Raw genomic sequence first — 20,404 nt, 5'->3', positions numbered from 1 at the left:
GCAGAAAATCCAAAGAGGTGATTCACAAACTACTGAGAAACAGTGCTTAAAATGAAAGCGCCAGCTCAGTTACAACCATGGCCTTCTCGGGGCAATGGCATCACGTGAAATATCAAGAAATGCGTCAATAACTGACAGCGCCCTGTTACTCCTAACGCTACTGAGGAGGCCAGCAAGCTACTGACACTTCAAACCACTAAAAGTTTGCAGAAAACAAAGCGGCTAAAGCTAGCTACAAAGCCGCAGCCGCCCTTTTGATGAGCTCAGCCTGCCCCAAATGCCTGCGGATTGAGGATTCCCTGCCCCAAACCCGGCGTCTCCCGCAGAGAGACAGTGCCCTCGGCGGGGGGCTGCGAGAAGGGGGCTGCCTCGGGGACCCTCACAGCGCCCAGCCCGGTCCCGGCTGCCTCCCTCGGCGGGGCAAGGACGGCGCCCGCCTCCTCCAGGCCCCTCCGCTCCCCAGCGGGCCCGCCTCGTGTTTACCAACATGGGAGGAGCCCGGCAGGAGCCGCGGCGCTTTCGCTTCGCCGGTGGCTGCGGGACGGCGCTGGGGCATGGCCCGGGGACTCCTCGCCCTGCTCCTCGTAAGTGGCCGCCGGGCAGCGGGGCGGGGACGGGGCGCTGCGGGGCGGCCGGTCGGTGGCAAGGAAACTTCTTTTAGCTGAAATCGAGGTGAATTGCTCAAGTCTGGTGGTGCGCGCGGTTGTTTTGTTTGTTTGCTTTTAATTTTACGATCCCCCGAGCTGTGCTCTCCGCTGCCGCAGCAGGAGGGCAGCGGGCGCCGTGCAGCAGCCGGGTCTGGGCGCCCTCCACCCGGGGCCGGCTGCTGAGGGCTCTCGGCCCCGAGGAGAGCCGGGCAGGGCTGGGCAGGGCCGTGCCGGCAGCCCCAAGCGAACAGCTGAGCTCTGGCCCCCTGCCAGCAGCGAGGCAGGGAGGGCTGGAGAGGCAGGCGAGGCTGAGCACGGTGAAGTGCGGGCGTTTACCGGCAGCGGGGCAGGGCCTTCGTCTCGCTCGGGACGAGGCTCGGCAGCTTCAGGGCTCGGGTCACCCGGCTGAGTTTGCTGGTTATCACTCCCGTTGCGGAAGGCGGCTGCCAGCGAGGGAGGTAAGGAGGTGCAGCAGTACAGGTGGGTTAGAGCTCCAGGTCTAGGACCTCTAGAGCTCCAGCATCAGGGCTCCTTGGCCAAAGACCCTGGCACAGGCAGCAGAGGGTGAGCAGGGACCCTGCCCGTGGCAGCGATCCCTGTGCCGTAGCAGAACCGAGCCCTGCATGTGCCTGGGGTACAGGTTGTGTCCCCAGCCTCGCTCCTTGCCTCCTCCAAGAACTTGCTGGAATTCCCACTGCAAGAGGCGTCACAGTGTGGTTACACCGCTAGTGAACAGTGGCCGCTTGGGGGGAGGCAGGTTATGTTCTGGTGGTCAGGCAGAAGTTATTCAGTGTCTCATCTGATTTGAGATGCAACCCGCCATAAACAAAGTGATTTATAAGGTTCTGCACAAAGCACCAGGGCGTAAATACAAAGAAGAATTTTCAGCTGCTGAGGGAATTGTTTATTATCTGTCCCTGTATGGGAGCAGCAAACAACTAGCAGAAGTGTCAGTCTAGTTCAGTATCTTAGAACTACTCAGAACATAAATTAAGATAAAAACACCTTCTCTTACCTACTCCCAGAAAAGGAAGATCATTCCTATTCTCACGTTCCAATTGTTTCCAAGTTTTGCTATCCTTTGGAAAGACTGCAGCTCTCCCACATGCATTCTATTGAATATATATATGTTTAACTAGTATGTTGTTCCACTACTTATAAAATCAGTAAACCTGGACAACATTTGACAACATTTGACTTGCTCACTTGATTAATCCAGAACGTGAAAGTAGATTGTTGAATTAAACCTCAATTTTGCAAGCAACTCCATAGTGCGCTGAAGTAGAAGCAGTTGCAGAGCAATACAGCAATGGCCTATATAGCTAGAGAACATCTAACTTTGCCCTGTAAAACAGGCCACAAAACCACATACCATTCAGGCCACCACAAGACTGTGAAATGTTACATAAATACTTTGTAAAGTTCTGATGGAATTATTTACAAAGCAGGCGGTCTTCTGGAAGAAGACATGCCTTTGGAAACAGGACTCCTACTTTACTATGCTGACCCTTATTTCTTATTTCCCACAGGACTAATGCACATTTTAAATGTATACACATAGGCAGCCATAAAGCCATGGGATGACCCAAGACTCGAGTGAAGAGTATAAGCACTCCAATTCTGAAAATGCTTATCTGCTCGTGTTTCCACAGTTAACTGTCTTTATACTTGAGGCAACTCACTGAGCAAAGAGAAAGAAGCTACAAGCAAATCGTATCGTGTTACAAAAGGAAAAGGGGGAAAAGTTTGTAATTTCTGTTCTGTCCATCTCTTACTCACCCTTAGCCACAATATCATCAAATTGAGGTGGAAGCTGTTAATACTGTTCCAAGTCTCTTTAATTCAATAGTATCTCTTATGTGTTTATTAGCACAGTGCTCCTAAAAACACAAAATTAAAAACAACCAACCAACCATAGTATCCTTATCCCCCATTATACTGCTGTGAATTGCATGTGAGACAGCTGAGATGTGAAATAGTAATGGACTGAATTTGGACAATTACTTTAAGACATGACAGTAACTGAGGGTTATTAGTCTTGCAGGCACTGAACCCATGAACCTCACTTGAAATTTCAGGAGGCTACGATGCTTCTATCTGTGGGGAAATACCAACTCTCATTGCTAGGCTTCAGAAAACAGAACTGCACTTAGTCCTTCTCATAAAAGACTTTAGAATGTAAAGACATACTGTTTTTAATGGCTATTTTGGTGCTAACTACCGTCTTCTGCCTTCGTGGGAGAAAAAAATAGATGGGGAAAAATTGATCCTAAAGATAGCGGAGGCAGAAATGAATGTCATACTAGAAGAACTAAGTAGAGAATCCTCTTAACTAGCAGTGTAAATTCATTTCTCTGACGAAGCCATCCTGAAAGGGGTTAGCACAAGGGAAAATAATTACATGGAAAACTGTATTAAAATTGAGCTAACTCTAGCGACCATTTGTCAAAGAAATACCAGAAGCAAATCAAAAATTAGACAACAAGTTTTTCTTAGCTCCCACTATTCAAAAGAGCAAGAAAAATCCTCCCACACCCACCTGTTTGTTTTGTGTTTTTTGTTTTTTTGTTTTTAAACCACTTAGCCCCAATGAACTAATGCACATTACCCCATATAATAAATGTTGGAGGAAAAAAAAGGCCACTGTGTGCTGAAGGCATCACCCTTCTCATCTGTAGGTGTTTATGGTTTAGAAATGGGAGAAGCAGCTGACAAAAGTCAAATGTAGAGATAACAGGAGAAAGAGAGGATTTTTTACTTAGAGGGTGAAATGTTGTAAAGCTCGCAAAAGGCCTGTATGCAAATAACATATTCACACGCTTCCAAAGTGATCTTGCAGCCCCACAAGATGAGTCTGCTGAAAGGTTTGCATCCAAGGACTTTGACCTATTATGAAGAATACTCGGATGCAGAAAGAATCTGAGGACAGAGTCCCAAAATCACGTGACTTTCAGGAAAATAAAGGTCCTGTCGCTGCCCTGGGAGCATAGATGAAGACAGGTTTTCTACATCTCCTTAGCAGATGCCTGTTGCTAATAGCATTTAAAGATGCTCTAAGAGGGAAGGAAAGGAGGGGAAAGAAAAGATAGAAATGTCTCACTCAAATGCTTAGGCATTTGAAAAGCAATGCAAAATGAGTGAAACCAAAAAAAATTGTGCCAATGTGATAATTCTTACAGATTCTGCTAAGGTTAGATATCCCTGACTGCTTCTACTCCTATGGGCTGCTCAGTTCACTCCATCTTTAGGTTTGACAACAGTTTTTAGTTTACTATGAGAAAGGTAGAACAGACCCTCTGTGAGTCATTTTGGACTGAAAACGCACAGCCTCCCTTTAAATATACTCATCATAAAAAAGTACCTATCACCCCTGCCTCTGAAAACCCCTGCAATGCTTTCCGCTAGTAGCACTTGCTGCTCAGCAACAGCAAAGAGGGGAATTGAGGTATGCTCCGGAAGCTAAATGACTACTGACTTTTTTTCCTATATGAAAGGGCAGACCAACACTTTTGTATAGCAAACTGAATGATTTTAAGAGGGTGCAAATACAGGAGGAGAAAGTTTTATTTTAAATTAGGGTATTACTTTGAAAGCTAAAATCTCCAAAAGTTTTCTTATTATTCCTTATGCAAGAAAGCACTGCAGGGAGACTTTACAAGCTGAAGTTATGTAGGCTGTTGGGGCTGCTTAAAAGTCAATTTCTGAGAAATGTTCCCCACTTCTTCTAAGTGTAGAGGTGAACTTCCTGGTACAAGTGACAGTGGAGGGCTTCCATCCAAAACAAATAAACAAACAAAAAAAACAACCACCACCACCACACTGCTTCCCTCCTAACTCTGTCAGCCTAGCTTATCAATGTAAGCTTGAGTTTTGCTCGAGGGAAGCTTGTCCATGCACGCACATGGTTGAGCAGACCCTAGAAGCAATTGTACTAAGTTTTATTCATAATAGTCATTTAGAAAGAGTGTTGTTGTTTTTTCTTTAATTTTATCCTCTTTCCCACACAATTCTCTATACATTTTCCTTACACTAGCATAGCTCCGAGTCTCCTCTTTACTCCCCAAAAGCCACAGGTGCTGCTTCACAGCTCTGATGTGGGAGACGCGTGTGCCAGAGCAGGGTGGGTAGCTCCCCAGTGGGCACAGAGCTTGGCCAGGTGCAAGGGCAGATGAGGAGGAAGGAACCAGCCTAGTGCTGCGGCAGGGTAAAGGGTGGCAAGAAGTGGGCAGGCACCTCCGAGTGCTGGCTGTGTGCTCGGGAGCAGGTCGGTGCTGTGCCACTTGTCCCCGCTGAGTCACAGTTCCTCCCATCAGAGGGGAGAGACCGAGCAGTCATTTCCCCACCGACTTCCTTATGCTGTGAGTGCTGCTCACATCTGCCCTCCACATGCCCCAGCCACGCACCTGCACGTGGGGCGGAAAGCCTGGCACCATCGGGCTTTCTGGGGCTGTGATGGCTGCCTTGGGGTTGCCAGAGCCACCGGCCCTGGCCTCTCCACCCTGTTTCCAGACCCTCACTCCAGTCGGGGTGTCACAATGCACCTGGTTCAGCTCGAGAGACAGTGCAACCATCCCCTCCCATCCCTACATGTGGTGGAGGAGCAGAGGCGAGGGGCTTCACCCTCATCCAGGGAAAGCCAAGCTAGGCTGGATGGCAGCCGCCCCGCAGGGCTGCCGTCCAGGCCTGGCTCCCAGAGGTGGTGTGCAGCTGGAAATACAACCCTCTCTTTTTTCAGCAAGTTCCGATAACTACAAGAGTTTTCTACATCGAGCTACAGTTACAGCGGGCATCCAAACAGTTTCACACAACTTCATGAAGACTGAATGAACCAGCCATTAAATATCACCCTCTGTCAGGGAAAATAAGTTATTAAAAGTCTAACAGTAAAAATAACCAGTTTTCAAACCAGGAGAAAGTTGCTTAAATATGTATATAGCATGTCCTTTGCTGTCAGCATTAATAAACACAATCAAGTTTGTATTAAGCTGCAAGTCAAATGTAAGCTAACCATTCAGAATTAACCTCTTTCATATAGTCAATTATTCAAGTTAAGGTATCTTGCATACTGATTTAAAATGCAAGCAAATGTGTGATTAGCAGGACTTCTGTAGCCCATCCACTGTGCCATGGGTATGAGGACTACACATTTTATTGTGTCTCGTTACCCTCTAATCCCTTTCTGAAAAAAGGGACTCTATCCCTCTCCTTCATAACTGGCCTGTTCTTTCATTTTGCCAAGGACAATAGCACTGGTCCTTTTGTTTCCAGGCATTATTTTCCCCTTCCCCTCATAATTTATATTTTTATGTCTATTGTGAATTAGGAAACAGTATTCTGTAATTAAAGGAGGAGCAAGAACAGCAAATATAGAGCGTAAGTTTGCAGTTAAGACTGAGAACACTTCAAGACAAGGACTGTCTTATTTTTTTTTCCTGTTACAACTCCACACAGATAGTATCAGAAAAATAAAAAGGTCAAAATGTTCAAATCAGTCCATAATATCAGCAGAAACTGGGCTAACTAAAGGCAAGTTTTCATTTAACTCTCCTGCATAATAGTATTTCTGGGATGGAACCTAGTTCTCCAGCCAACGAGCTGTCAGCTCATTACATAGCTGTGCTATGTACACAGGAGACATGTCATACTTAGCGCATGCAAGTCATCTACAGAATGTCCCACAAACTATTGTGAAGAGTAAGGTAAATCATGGTAGATCCATCCTTCTCTTTCCCTCTTTACACCCAAAAGAGAAAAAGGAATGGTTTGGCCTCTCTCTGGTACACAGTACTTTTTTTTTTTTTTTTTTTTTTTTTTTTTTTTTTACTATGAAGAGAGGGGACAGTGATTGCTAGTAAAGTTACTATTGACTAGTAAAATAGGAGAAAAAAGCATCATACAATTTAACTTGAGAATGCATTCAAAGAAATGGAAGAGCAGCATAAATTAGTTTGGAAGACGAATTATATTCTTTTAGGACTATATAGGCATCATCTGCTAAGGAAAAAAATAATTGAATTGGAAAACAAAGTGAGAATGAGAACTTCAGTAGGGGGTGAATATGAATATTTTAATGTAATATTCATTTTTATTAATATTTTATGTAATATTTCTATGAATATTTTTAGTAACGGAATGACAATGCTGATGTAGCTCTGTGCTAGTAGTAACATGCATCTACAGTCCTTGACAGTTTCTTGTATAATTTGATGTTCTTCTCTCCTAGGTGGCTGTCTTAATTATTGAAGCAGAGTGTAAAAGTGATACTGAACATCCCATACATGTAGCATACAATAGATCTATTACAAGAAAGAGGATCATTGCTAAAAGGGAAATTAAATGTACTGAGGATGAGTACAATTTAAATGGTCAGTGTTGCAAGAAATGCGAACCTGGTGAGTATGGCGACTTTTCAAGACAGCCTTTAAAAGTGGAAACCACAACATGCACAACTGCTTTTTGCTGAGATAGCTACATGGCATGCTGTGGCTTTCTGGTTGCAGTGCTTCTGTCTAACCATATCTTTCTCTATTACAGGACATCAGACGCTTCAAAAGTATTTCTTGAGCTCAGTGTACCAGTAACTTCTCACCACAGATAGCAGTTCACACATTACATGCTCATGACAGAAAAAAAAAAAATCCTATATTACTTAATACAGCTTTCAAAAAGTTTTTAAAAGTGCAAACACAGGGTTTTGCCAACAAGATACTCCATGCTTTCATGGGTTTTTGAGTTTTACACATTCAGTTTTGTTTGGTGTGTTCTCCTCCAGTAATACATTGGAGGAAGAGGAAAGGATAATCAGAACTTGATGTATACTACCATCCTGAAGAACACATATATATGCATAAAGAATATGGATTCTGTTTGTATTTGTAAATCAAAAGGTATTAGGGATTAAAACTAAAACCTGGTAGAGGTCTTACAGCTGATGGCTTTTGTCCAAAGGTATAAATCTTATTCGTGTTTCTCTGTCTCTACAGGTTACATTAAAAATATTGACTGTCCAACAAACGTTGGAGAACACTGTGTATCATGTAAACCTGGAGAGTACATGGATCATGCCAATACTGAGGACAAGTGTAAGAGATGTGCTTTATGTGACAGCGAGCTTGGTATGTTTATAGAAATAGCAGCGAGTCTTACATGAGACAAGATTGAACTGAAAAGTCTCTGTAATTCACGAGCAATGGATATCATGCAGATTAAATTGTTTTAGTAGTAAGATATGGAGGACTTTATTACAAAGTCATACGTTTATCCTCTAGTTTCTTTTTGTTAAGTACAAAAAAGGATGAAGAACAAGCTATGTTGGTCTATTATTTCTCCTTATATCTGCCTTTGCTCAGCTAGGAAACGTTTGGAGAGTAATATCCCACCTCTTTCCACACTTGCCTCTACGGCACCTTTCTTTACTTTGCACAGAGGCAGATAACCCACCTGTTCCAAGATACTCTGATGTTGCTAGTTGGATTTACAGTAGTTAATGCTTCTTCACCAGCCTCAATTTTGGATTATGATATGTTCCTGTCAGATTATCTCACAAGCACTGTAATATTTTAGGAGTTATATTGAAGGACCCTACAGATAATGCATTTATTTGGTATGCAGTAGCCTACTTGTGGCCAGCATGACAAGTAGCATCTCTCAGTAAGTTCACTGATAACGCAGTTGGAAAAAAAGAAAAAGACAGGATTCTACACCTTATTTTCTTTATCAGTCCTGAGGATACCAATAGCTTGTAAGTTCTGAGATCTTGTGTTCCCAAAAGTCTCTTTTTGTCCTCACACACCCTCATTAGGAACATAACTTGATATAACAAAAGATGTTAGTTCTTCTGAAAAATTTGTCTTACTAGATAGTTTTCAAAGTTATGGTGGAGATGTGAACTAGGACATAAGAATCAGCTTTGTTTTCCCAAAGACATTCAGCTTTGAACACGGGCTTTTCAGACCTTATACAGACTGGTTAGGGTCAGTGAAGGAAAGCTTGCTCTCTCTTGTTCATCCTCTATTTAAAAGAAAAAGGGTGTTGTAAGAAGCAGAGAAGGGAGCATTCCCAGTGATCTCTTTTGTATTCTCTCAAGTAATAGATAATATCTAAAATTTCTGGAGCTGACAGGGTGGTGTTTTTTGATATATCCAGTGTGCTTTGTGGGATATAGGATCAAATCACGAAATTATAAGGCATGTGGCGTGCCTTAGTGGGTCAGGCCAGTGGTCCCACCATCCCAGTATTTGGTGAGCAAGAGATTCTATTTAAAGAAAAAAAAAAATACACCCACAAACCTAATTTCTGTGTTCTGTTTCCTGCAAAGTCTCCTAGCATCCACATTTATGGGAGGGAACATTAGAAAGTTCACCTCCACATAGTCAATTAAAATCCATTTATGAGCCCTTTGTGCCTGTTGGGGGACACCAGGTTCCAGGAATTCACTATCCAATGCATAAATACCCAGCATAGATTTTTTTTTTTTATTTTAAAACCATTAAACTGATCTCCTACCAGTTTCACCAGGTGTCCTGTAGTTCTAGTATAGCTGGACTTGCAGAATGATAGTTCTTCATTCTTCATATCCAAAATACAGTTTCGTAACCAGAGAGACAGCTCTTAACTCCAGTATGGTTGTTCTCAGAACACCTTTAGGAATATAAAGTTAACTTTATATGTAGTTAGCTTTACATTAGCTACTATAACAAGCATTTTTAGATGGGTAATGAAGATTACTATAGTGAAACAATTCAGTTTATGTACAGTGCCACAAAGGAAGCTAGTTAGTACGAAACTAATTAGAATTAGTTAAAGCTAATGGGATGACTATTTTGTATGGGATAATGTGAGTAATGCTGTTGAAGAGAAGTTAGTAGAAAATATTAGGCAGGAGGAAGAGAACCCTTCTTAGGATCATTCATGTTTGGTATTTTCATGAATGGCATCAGCACTGGTTTAGCAGTGGATTTAACCAAATTTTTGAGAGAATTCATTTTTCTGTTACAGCAGGTCACTGAATGTGCTAACTCAAAAAATCCCTTCTGGTCCTATATACCAATGAAAATAGCTTTCATAGTAGATAAGTCTACTTACAGAAATTCTTTATGCAGAAATATTTTTTTCTTAAACAGTGATCTCTTTCTCATATACATTGAGGACAGGAGAAAATTAATATACTTGTTTTAATATTTCCTATTGAGGGTTCTCAGGAAGAGATAAAAACTTGCTATCTGTCAGGGGGAGTAAAGTAATTGTCTCAGATGTAAAGCTGAGAGATGGGGTACACGATCTTTTGTGGTCCCTTCTTTATACTTGTGAGAAAAAGAAGCTGACAAGTTTGTAAGTGCCAAACGAGTCCTCTAGCAAGTACTTTGTTGTGTGTTTTTTTTTTTTTTTTTTTTTTTTTTTTTTTTTTTTTGAGATACCGGCCAGCAGAGGTCTCTCTCTGCCACCCTTGTGTTTCCAGTACTCCCACAGCAAGGTTCCTTATAAAAGCTACATTCTACTTACTAAGGGTTACCAGTAGCAGCAGTGGTAGAGCTAAAAACACACAGGTCTGACAAGAGCTTGTGAGCAGAGGCCTATTTTTTCAAACTAACAAACTTTAAGAATTCGTTTTAGGTTTTAAGGTTGAAAAGGATTGTAACACAAAACAGAACACAAAATGCGTCTGTGCGGAGAACTATTTTTGCAGTTCTGTACCATGTACTACACATTGCGAGCCATGTACCATGTAAGTTTATGCTTTCATTGTTAAATATAACAGTGATAATATATTATCACACTTATTTCCAGACAGCTTCAAGACTGGGGCTAAGATAATGTTAACCTGAGGGAAAATATACTAGTTTTCCTTTGCACTTAGCTTGTTCAGCTGGCTTAACTCAGTCAAAATAACTTGCATGCAAGCAAGCTTTCCAAAGGCATGCCTAAAAGTCTGTTTACATCCAGCAACTCTATATAGCATTTTCAAAATAATTTAATGTAGTGTATAAGCTTTCCTATTGCCTTTTTGTGATCTCCTGTTACATCTAGAAAATCATTTACACACTTTTTGCCCCACACTATTTTCATACCTGTTAAGTTCTATACTCTAACATTCTGTTATAGGACTCCTTTAGCCAACAAAAAGCATTAGAGGATTTTTATTTGCTCTCTTGACACTTTATAAAGAGAGAAACAAACCCCACAATAACTCATCTTTTCTGCAGATGTGAAAGTGCCCCAGTTGAAGAAAAATGTACTCCAACTTCAGACACTGTGTGCGGAGTGGAAGGTACCATTTTAGACCCTAGCATGGTCTAGCATCTGCTGCATTTTGAGAGGCTATTGCAATTGTCATGTTTTACACAATGACCCATAGTGATTCCTGACTGCTAAGGGGATTTGTATCTGCTGGGCCCTGTACTGACCTATGAAGCACAATTGCCCTTTTCTTCTGATCACAGTAGAGATACAGGAGCTATTACTCCTTTCTGGGGTTGACTCACAATAGTCAAGACTTTAACAAAGTGCCATCAGCAGTCAACAGAAGGGCCTCTACAGTCTGATGCAATCTTGTTAAAAAAAATAGTGTATTGCTGTATTGTGTTTCTTGGCTTAGCTTTCATGTAACGTTTCCAATGTTCCAACAGGAATGCCATCATGGGGCATTGCAGCTGCGGTCATATCTGTGATATTATTATTAGTAGGATCTGGAGCACTATTAATATTCTGTAAGTGATTCCCCTTTTCGTTATACCTAACATACTCTGAATAAGATATTCAGCTGCTTACTCAGATGTAATTTTATATTCTTGGAGTCCAGAGGAATAAAGTGACCTGGATTTTAAGAGTGTTTTGTGTTTTTCTGTTTCAGGCAAGAGAAAACGTAAGGGTATTACTTGCCTGGAGAACCCAGGTGAAACACACCCTGAAACAGTAAGTGGTATTGCTTAGACCAGATAAAACTCAGCTTGATGCAAGGGAACTTTGTTCCATTTAAATTACCCTGGTACTGCCTGAGCACATGCATGCCTCTCTTCTATGAGATCAATGAATCATAAGGAATCTCAGGAGAAGTAAGAGAAATTCTGGGTTATTTCTTCAGGGTTTGTCATTGTGCTCAGTTACATGACCAAGATGAAAACCTTACAAAGCATCATACCTCCACTGATCTAGGGTACCTGCTCCCCATGTGTATTTTTAGGCAATAGCAATTGTGAGGTGATTCTCCAAGCTTACCCAAGTCAAAATGTGTCCAGTCTGATTCCCTAGCTCATAGAATAGGGGAATCATCAAGAAAACTGTGTCATGACATCTGTTTATCCATGTTTATCTGTTCATACATGGTTGGTACTTAACAAAAACGTCACGTACTCATTTCTTGCTTTCCTCTCTTTTCAGATTATACCACTTGTATATACAGGTAAGAGACAAGTAATTTTTCAAAATTTAGTAGAATAAAAAAAAAATACAAACATGTAAATCCTACTCTAAAGAAAGGGTATTTTTGTGTAGACTATGCCACTTCCTAGAGCTGTGACTCAGCACAACATTGAACACTTATTAAAGAAGTGCCAGCTTATAATGTGCTTATTAAGGCACACCTTTTGCCTCAGGTCTGTTGTATAAGAAGCAACTACTAATTGACAATAGGTGGATTTCTTTTCTGCTTACAGCACAGACAACAGGAGGCAGCAAGCTGGATTTCTAAAACCATGGATAATTTTAATAATGGAGTAGCCCTACAGCCAGCAGTAGAATCACAAAAACACAATCCTACCTTATGATCAAGGGCAAAACCACTGTGGTAACACCCCATAGGAAGAGAATACAAACTCCAAGGCTATTATCACAAAAAAACTGTCCCATTCCAGGACATTTCCCAATACTATTTAGAGCAAAACAGGTACAGGAGTCATGACCAGGCTTGGATGATAGAGAGGAATGAAGAGGTTACAGAAGGAATTTAGTTCTTTTTAAGATGCTAGAAAGCAAGATGGTTACAACCCTGGATATTTCAATTATCTTCATTTGGTAGGAATGTGTAAAATCAGACCTGAAATATATTGCAAAATCACACATAAAACATACAGAGTCATGAATACCTGAAACTTGGCCTGTTTTGTATAGAAAAAGTATCAGCTCTAAGCATAGGTGCTTAAACAAGCAAAGAACAGTAAGATTTCAGTGCTAAGAGCATTCATTTCCTTTTATGCTTCTAGATGTTGACCTGAGCAGCCATATCCCCATTATTGTGGAGGAGATGACACTCCCACAAGTCAAGAAGTTTGTCCGTTATCGCCAAATATCAGATCCTGTCATTGATCAAGTTTTGCAGGACAACATTAATGATGCATCTGAACAGAAGATTAAGCTGTTTCAAGCCTGGTATCAAAGTCATGGGATGAAAGGAGCCTATGGAACCCTACTAAGCAGCCTGAGAACGTTAAAAATGTGTGCTGTAGCTGATAAAATTGAGGAAAAGCTGAAGACAGTTGTTTCTAGCAATCAGGAAGGCGGACAATCTTATAATGATAATATTGAGCAAAGCAAAGCCTGTAATCAGGAAGATGAGAAATCCTATCATGATAATGCTGAGCTAAGTAAAACCTATTCTGATAGTTTGGAGGAGACATAGCATGGAGTCATTTGAAAATTATTTCTGACTGAAGTAGTATTTTTTAAGTACTACAGCTAACAAACCTTTTAAATGCCATTTTTGTTGGCAGCTGTGAAAGTTTCAAGGTAGTTATAATACAAACAAGGAATAATTATTATTTTCGTGGAGGTATGTTTCCTTTAAAAGAGTCTTACCTGTTGATTTTGATTGTTAAGAACTGGGAGGATAAGTTTTCTGGCTTAGTTAATAACAGTAGCAATCAAAGATTTCTACTATAGGACTTGCTACAAAAAGAAAATACTAGTCATTGGCAGAAAGGTTTAGTCCAAATGCATGGTCCTGCATACAAATCAATGGATTTTTTACATTAAAGTTCTGGAAAGTTGCGTTTTTGAAGGTAAAAACTCCAGTGTTAAGAGTTTATGCAATGTACGATGTAGTATTAATATATAATCACATTTTGCCCTGTTGTAAATGTGATTTCTTCTTTGTGCGAAAGCACCTGTGTGTGTATATTTATATTAGTTTTCTATGTCAAATCCCCCAGTGTTAAGTAAAAGTATTATTTCCCTTATTATCTGCACTGACTTCAAGCCTATTTTGATGTTAAAACCCTTGAAGGAAGCAGGAGCTGGTGTAGCAAAACAAAAACATAGATTTTTGAAGGCAACCTACACCAGCTGTAAAAGTCTCCAGACCCAATCATGCAACAGCCAACGTTATCTTTTCTAATGCAGGAACTGGTACAATGAAAATACCATTAATAAAATAAATAAATCCAAGTAGCACATGACTTCTCTTTTCCTTCTTACAAGATAATCTATACATATCATCTTTAAGTTTTATTTTATTCAAATCAGTAAATCACAAAAAGGGAGATCATTCTCCTGGGGAAGAAGGAAAAAAACAAACAAACAAAACAAAAAAAAGCAAACAAAAAAACAACAGAACAACATACCTGTCTTTCATCACAGATCTCAAGAGGGCTCCTCAATTCAAAGACTAGCAGTACTGAGCTACTTTGTAGGTAAAGCCTTTCCTGCTCCCACACCAATTCATGCAAAGTCTCACAAAACCTTTTGGCAGAAAAGAAGACCGTCCTAGAACAATCTGATTTTTTTTTTTTTCTAGATCCACCTGTTAACAGGATAACCTTTTTCTTTGGCTCTTCCATCCATTCCCTAGGAGGGAATCTCCAGTTAAGTGCCAAGCATCAGCCAAAACACAAGAAGACCTGCCTGAGGCTGCTCCTGGCTGAGCAAGTGTTGTCAGCTGGAGTGTGTGGACAAGTCCAATTGCTGCCACCTGGCCCCAGGGTGTGGAAAGGCCAGGACAGGCATGCCAGCAGGTGCTTGGAATCAACCCCAGGGCAATGCTGCGTGTCCACAGCTGCAGCAGGGCTGCTCCCAGAGGTCATGCTGCTGGCAGGAGCAATGTGCCTGCCAGGGCAGCACCCGGCCCTTGAAAATAGATGGAAATGCAGCCACAGTTCTGTGTGTTGTACTAAGTTGAAATGAAAAGCAGGGTTTACATTAGTAGCTTCAAAAACTGTTAGACTTTTATAGACTTGTGGACTGTGCGAAAGCCACTGAGCCTATTCTGTTGCCAAGCCATGACCTGGTTCAGGATGCACAGCTCTTCCTCAGTTCTCAAACACCAGATAGATGCTAAGTGCTTGGAAAAACCTTCTCGCCAGCTTTGCAGCCTCTTGCTTCTAATCTTTCTGCATTTTCTACATGACCTAACAAATTAACATTACACTGATTTGCTGGCTATGCTGCCAAAATCCCCACACTGTGCTGCTTTTCAAAGGAGAACATTCAGGCAGCTGTAGCTGGACAGTTTAATATCTATGCACCTGAGTTGGGCATCTATGGACTAACTGCAGAAGCTGATTAAGGCACAGCATTGTGCCTTGTGATCTGACATGCTGGGACAGCGTGCTGCTCGCTTCTGTCTTTTGGCCAGACTCCACATATACAGCAATAAATTATTGTGACAGAATAAAATGTCTGCCTTTTGGCAAAGCAGCACAGCACTGGCGTAGGCTGTGCCATATTGGCTTCCTCAGCTGTGGTTGTGCAGAAATACAGCTGAGAAGGGAAGGAAGGAAGGCTCCATTCTCTCACAGCCCCTGGTAGACAGACTGCTCCCTGCACTATGTCCCACCTAGGAAGGCATAAATGTCACTTAAAGGTATGTTGGCATTTGCTTGACGTGAGCATTGGGTTTTCTTGGCATCTGGCTTCATCCCTTATAGCGAGGGATCTGGCCACCAGAAACCAAGGTTGTTAGGACTTCCATGTCAGTAAATGTAACTGGGCTGAACAAGACAAATCTCAAAATGGATGCAGCAAATCTCATAAGTTTGTGGTAGTGAAATAAAACATGAATTTTTTGTTTCAACACACTGGAATTCCCCAACCTCAGTACAATGAGGATGGATAAAAAAAATAAAAATAAAAGTCCCTGAGCAATGAGTCATTTTCTCCTTAGGAGACCTCTGTAAGACTGAACCCCAGCTGCCATGAAGTCTAGTGGTTAGCATACATTGCTTTTTTTTTTTTCTTAACCAGAACATTGTGCAACAAATAAAATGACTGATGATGCTGTGCAGCTGGTTTTTCAAAGCAGTGTGTATGGTCTATGTTGTGGTACAAAGCCATCTGATCGAGCTCAAAGTAACTGTACCAGAAGCAATTTAGTTCTGCTGAGGCATGTTAGCACACCCAGATTTCCATTTCCTCCTGCTTCTGGCCTCAAACTTGGGCTGCACAGGGAAATAATTCTGAGCAGGTTATGTTAGCAGTTTCACCTTTTGCTCTCACCGTTCCCTCTCAGAAAGTGCATGGAGTGCCATGCTGCTGAGAAGGCTGCTGCCACCTTAGGTGCCTGCTGAAACCTTTCTGGTATCTTTACCCCATGCCCTGCAATCTCCATACTTTCAGGGCATACAATGACTAAATGACTAGCCTCTTTCTCCCCAGTGACAAGGCTGGGTAAGCAGACGGCCATGTAAAGTAACTCTTTTCTCAGCCTTAGGTAGGATAACAAAAACAAAAACAAGAAAGAGAAAAAGAAAGCAACAGAAATGTCTTTGAAACTAATGAAACTCTCCTACTCTATGGAATCCCAGCATCAGAAAAGCAAATGGAAACTGAAACAAAAACTTGTCCAGGGAATGAGTTGACACATTTTTGAAAAGCAGATTTGAAAGGGGAAGCTCTGTCTTCAGGAAATGAAAACTGTGCTAAACACTTGCATTATGACTTAAAGAGGAAAAAAGAAAAAAAGAAGAAAAAAAAAAAAAGAACATTTGTTATTTTAAAATAGCAGCAACAGAGGAACAGTATCATAGGAATAAAAGGCCTGAGGGATAATCTAGGTTCAGTCCCCTGCAGACTGTAAATGACCATACAAGAGCCAGGGTTGCTCAGAAGCCCCACATGCTCCTTCTCTGTGTGCACCCACCCCATCCTCACCCACACTGTGAACCACAGAATAGCTCCTGCAAGCAAGCCTGGCACCTGCAAGAGGACAGCAACCAGATCACTATGGCAGTGTGACACCAGGGGAAGGCATGAGAGGTCCAAGACAGTTCCATTCGCAGTACTGCTACGCTGTGAAACTGCTAAAGTTGTACTGCAAGCTGCCAGTTCATGAAAAGGCATTGCTGAGAAGTGAAGAGCAGAGCACAAACAATCCAAAATGTGTCTTTGCAGACAGCATGACAAGCATATTAAAGCATGAGAGAGCTGTAGGCTTATTTCCTGTATGGAGAGGAGGGAAGGAAAACAATACAAACAAATCTGTGAGAAAAACAAAACTGTATTGGGAAAAGTCCCTGAGTTGGACAGATTTCTTTTTTGAGGGAAGATACAACCTCAAAACTCACATCCCTCTCTTACTGTTTGTCAATACTCTGATTTTGGACTTGAAAGGGAAGCTTACATTCCTGCTATCCCACTGCTACCGAGATGAAAAATGCCCTCTGTGCATATCTAGCCTCCAGTACAAAGCTGTGGTTGAGGATTAAAAGGGATGTGGGAACAATGACAAAACTTAATGTACAAGCAGTATTTTCTGGAGAGCTTTTCCGTGGTTTTAGTTCATTTCCAAGCTGCAAACATGACTTTTAAGGCAGACAGTGCTAGAGGGCCCTTTCCCATAGCCTAAACAGAGGTCTTGCTCCTCCTGTAGCCAGCAACTGTGACAACGTGCTATTTTTCATTGCAGGCAACCAGCAAAAAAATGTCTGTGATTGCAGGCATCCTGAAAAGAGGGTCCTAAACAAACACGGGAGGAGGAAGTGATGGAAAGCCATGGCAGGAGGGAGCTGAAGGTGCAGTCCCTGGAGGGCCAGCATGCAGCCTCCCCTCTGCCGCTGCACCTTGGCAATCGGTGCGTTTGTCAGATGTGAATATCTCAGGTTTTACCTTCCCATTTTCCTGGTCCTTCCTGCATGCTATGCCAATATCCCTCTCCGAACATACTCCTGGGATAGCTGAAACTGTCAGAAATATTTTATGCCCCCCCGGCTTGCTCGGACGCACCATCCTGCCAGCACCCCCGCTGTTCTGACCGGGACTGCGACTGTCACAGCAGTCGGTGGGGGAGGGTGGCTGCGATCCGGGCCGATCTCAAAGGGGCTGGAGGCATTAAAACCGCATTAAAAGGGCAAGTTTCTGCCCGGTATGTGTGTGTCCGCGTTACTGGCGGTGCAGGGCCACCAGTGCCCAGCAGGCGGCAGCCGGCCCCCGCACAGCCCACGCGTGTCCCCTGCTGCTGGGCTCGGCCCCACGGGCTGTTCCCCACGGAGGGGACAGAAGGGACTCGGTCCTGGAGCCTTGTCCAGGCAGGGCAGAGCCTGCTCCAGCTCCTCCTGAAGATACCTCCACGGAGGTGATGTCCAGGAGCTCCTGCAAGGCTCTGAGGAGGAGCACAGCCTGCCTCAGCCTGCCAGGGGCAAGGGGCTGCAGAGGGGCCCACGCTGCTGGGTCCAGCTCTGCAGCAGCACAGCCAATGACCTGGCACCACCGGCTTTAAGCTTAATAACACATGGAAAAAAGCTGTAACGACGAAACATCCGGGCTGGAAGTCTGGAACTGGCAGCGCTACTGACATACGTGCGGCATGAACGTGCTACCTGTGCCAGCGTGAACGTGCGGTGCAGCGGGACTCAGAAACGCTCCCACAACACTTGACCGTGGCTTACCCAAGTGCCAAGATGCTACTCACACAGATAAGTGGCTGAAAAAAGCCAAGGAAAGGCGGGATGGCCGGCCTGAAAGTTGGCCCCATAAGGGCAGTCTCTTGTGTCACTGTAACCGAGTGCCAGCACCGCTGGTGTGGACGGGGTAGAAGGGTGGGTGGTGACAGCTCAGAGGCTTCCTGGAGAAACTGGCTGATGAATGATGCACTTAATTGCTCCAACATGCTGTTGTATATGGTCTTGTCTTCTTTCTCTTCCAGACTTGTAAGGTAGCCTATCATTTTGAATAAATATACATTAAATGCAGTTTTAACTTCTGTTCTAGCTATAGAAACTTTGGGAATAACAACCGCAGGGACCCTGCTGCCAAGATTTTTTTATATATTACAGGATCTGTGGCTGTTGCTTCAATCATAAAAACTGGAACAATCGTGACTGCTTAAAAATACACAATTCTGTACCATGGAGACATCAGAGCTTGCAAAATACTCCAGGTATTATGCTTTTTGTTGACTCTATTTATGTGCATTGAGCAAGCAAGCTCTATCTTGCATGCAAGGTACAGAGCTCCCTCACTGAGACCTTTTTTCCTGAGAAAGGGCCTTCTTCAGGAGCTTTATTCAGATCTCCCTCCAGCACCCAAAAGCCTTTCCCTGACTTCAGGCATGCTGGTATAAGGAACTTCCATCGAACAGGGAAAGAAATGAGCAGCATTAGTCAGGGCAATTTAAATAATAGGTTATGTGGGCAGGTATTCTTAGGCACCCTTTGAGGAGGCATGTGTGAAGTGATTTGTGGTATATCTACACTAACAGGCACCTTCAAGGCTCCCTGAGCTGTGGTCACCCCCCAAGGTACTTGGGAGTCAAGGCCTATGGACTGCAGGACAGTGTCACATTTACTTGGTGACAGAAAATTTGTTTCTCCTCCCCTCATTGCCTTCCTTTACAATTGTGAGACTCTTAACCTGCTGTCAGTGCAACTTCTTCGGCTCTTTTTTTTTTTTTTTTTTTTTTTGTAAATGAAAACAGATGAGTAAATTAATAAGTTGGAATTTTGAGGCTGGACACGAGATAAAGGCTCTGTTCTGTGTAAAGGCTGAAGTCAAACAGTCTTCCAGAGACCAGCTTCCTCCTCCAAAGGCATCCCTACATACATCACAATAAAAATGTACAGATCCTCCAGGAAACACAGTTCTCAATGTCCCTGCACTCATCCAAGTCCAAATCAACGACCAACAGAATGTATAAAAGCATTTCTCAGAAGGAAATACTGTTTTCATACTTTCTGCTCTCAGCTGTGGACCTATTCCAAAGAAAGATAGTCATGTATTCTTTTTTTTAAATAAATGGAGGAAATGGTTCTTCCAACTGTGACTGAAGATATTACTGGTTAAAGTAAATCAATACATTATGTTTGGACAGCAACCAGATTAAAAAAAAAAAAAAAAAAAAAAAAAAGACAGAAAAGACAGCTTTAGAAGTTGTAAGTAGTCCAAAATAGGGCTTCGTGTGAAATCTTACTCTATGTGGATTCAAATTTGTAATTGGAATCAAAAGAGCAAACTAACTATCACTAAAAATCAAGAGAGCTTTTTCTTTTCTAGGCAGCATTCCACCTGAGTATCTAATTAGTCATCAACTGATACTCACTGCTTACCCTTCACAAATCTGGGCAGATTTACAGACAACCTTAGAACAGATAAATCTACTGGAGGAGTCCATGACACAACCAAAAAAAAAAAAAAAAAAGCAGGCTTCTTAAATCCGAAAATACTAGCACAGCCTTCTTGGAACTGAAGGCAAGGCATGGCCTCAGATGGGATGATCTCTTTGGTGTCCGGTGTCTTGCTGCACTATGAAACACAGAAAGGCAAGTCAGATGTCCTTCCCCCTTCTTCCACTCTATCCCAATACTAATTAGAATAGCAGATTTTAGCACTCCTGTGAG

General features: G+C 42.5%; 1 protein-coding gene across 2 annotated transcripts; it reads left to right on the top strand.

Annotated features, from left to right (window-relative positions):
- Positions 1 to 507: 507 nt before the first annotated feature.
- FAS (Fas cell surface death receptor) lies at positions 508 to 14,290 on the top strand. 2 transcript variants are annotated; one of them, XM_082764854.1, is made up of 9 exons: positions 508 to 584; positions 6,871 to 7,039; positions 7,631 to 7,729; positions 10,260 to 10,371; positions 10,850 to 10,914; positions 11,273 to 11,353; positions 11,497 to 11,558; positions 12,024 to 12,045; positions 12,845 to 14,290. In XM_082764854.1, the coding sequence occupies exons 1-9, from the start codon at positions 555 to 557 to the stop codon at positions 13,258 to 13,260; spliced, it is 1,056 nt and encodes a 351-aa protein (XP_082620980.1). In that variant the 5' UTR covers positions 508 to 554; the 3' UTR covers positions 13,261 to 14,290. The 2 variants fall into 2 exon arrangements, with proteins under 2 accessions (XP_082620980.1, XP_082620979.1); XM_082764853.1 differs by having other exon boundaries at positions 7,631 to 7,762.
- The last annotated feature ends 6,114 nt before the right edge of the window (positions 14,291 to 20,404 follow it).

Source organism: Aythya marila, assembly GCF_965140915.1.
Source record: "Aythya marila genome assembly, chromosome: 7".
Taxonomy (NCBI): Eukaryota; Metazoa; Chordata; class Aves; order Anseriformes; family Anatidae; genus Aythya; species Aythya marila.
The sequence above is the reverse complement of the archived record's forward strand: the minus strand, read 5'-3'. Positions and strand labels throughout refer to the sequence as shown.